The sequence below is a fragment of the Cariama cristata genome, unplaced genomic scaffold (assembly GCF_000690535.1).
Source record: "Cariama cristata isolate BGI_N322 unplaced genomic scaffold, ASM69053v1 scaffold23405, whole genome shotgun sequence".
NCBI classification, from domain to species: Eukaryota; Metazoa; Chordata; class Aves; order Cariamiformes; family Cariamidae; genus Cariama; species Cariama cristata.
Genome location: NW_009619515.1, coordinates 1 through 1,075, shown reverse-complemented (window position 1 = coordinate 1,075; position 1,075 = coordinate 1). Strand labels below are relative to the sequence as shown.

At 62.5% G+C, this 1,075-nt stretch overlaps 1 protein-coding gene across 1 annotated transcript; it reads right to left on the bottom strand.

Annotated features, from left to right (window-relative positions):
* Nucleotides 1–527: 527 nt before the first annotated feature.
* PNPO (pyridoxamine 5'-phosphate oxidase) lies at nt 528–1,025 on the bottom strand (the record flags this gene model as incomplete). Its single annotated transcript, XM_009701288.1, has 3 exons — nt 528–693; nt 767–841; nt 901–1,025. Coding segments are annotated over 3 exons (366 nt in total), but the record flags the coding sequence as incomplete, so codon positions are not given.
* Nucleotides 1,026–1,075: the final 50 nt, after the last annotated feature.

Here is a 1,075-nt window from a genome sequence, read left to right as displayed (position 1 = left end):
GAGGTCCCATGGCCCTGGGGAGATGGGATGCGTCGGTGGCAACACATACAGCCAGCCACAAACACCGGTGACACTACGGTGACGTTAAAGCTGCAATTAAATAAGTTATTGCACAGACTGCGCACATTGCACAGTTCTAACTAAAACACGAGACACGAGTGGTGGCAGCAGAAGGACACGGGTAGGGGGTTCACTGGGGTCTTTCTTGGTCCCTCCACAATCATTAACATGATTAATTAACCACCAGCGGCACCGGGAGCGGTCGCTCCCCACAGTGCTGGCGGAGGGAAGCAGACGGTCTCTGGGATCCACCTGCAGCTCTCGCCCACCCCAGGGAGAGGCGAAGGGAGATGAGGGTCGCTGGGGCTGGACCAGAGCCCCCCCACCAGCACCCCCAGAGCTCAGCACGCATTTCCCAGGGGAGGGCAGAGCGAGGCCAGCCCCGTTCCCTGGGGCACGACAGGCAGGCAGCTTTGACAGAGTTGATGCTCCCGATCGGGCGAACGCGGCCAGAGACGCCAGCAGCCTCACGGGGACAAGCGCTCGAAGACCCATTCGCCCTCTCCCCGGTGCATCATGTCTCCCAGGGGGGTCGAGCCATCCCGCAGGCGTCGGAAGACGATGCGGTCGTGCAGGCGGTTGGTTTGGCCCTGCCAGAACTCCACAACATCTGGCTGCAGGATGTAGCCCCCCCTGACAGAGAAATGGGGGCTTCAGTGGGACCCCACTGGCAGGCAGCGCCCTGCCCACAGCCCCCACAACTCACCAGTACGGTGGCTTTGGCACCGTTGTCTCCCTGTACCGCTCCTCCAGCTCCGCGTTCTTCTTTCTTAAATACTGCGGGGAAGAGGAAGGCGGTGAACGGGAGGGCAGCTGGGGCAGCTCTGGTTCTCCCGGCGCCGAGAGGAAGTGACGGTGCTCTGCTGGCTGACGACAGCCCCGATCTGGCTGCTCTTGGGGCGGGAGTGGAAATACTGCTCCGATTCCTCCTCCGACAGCCGCTTCACCGAGCCCTCGATCCGTACCTGTGCCAGGCATGGTCACTGGGCTCTGGCCAACAGGTGCCGAAGGGGCC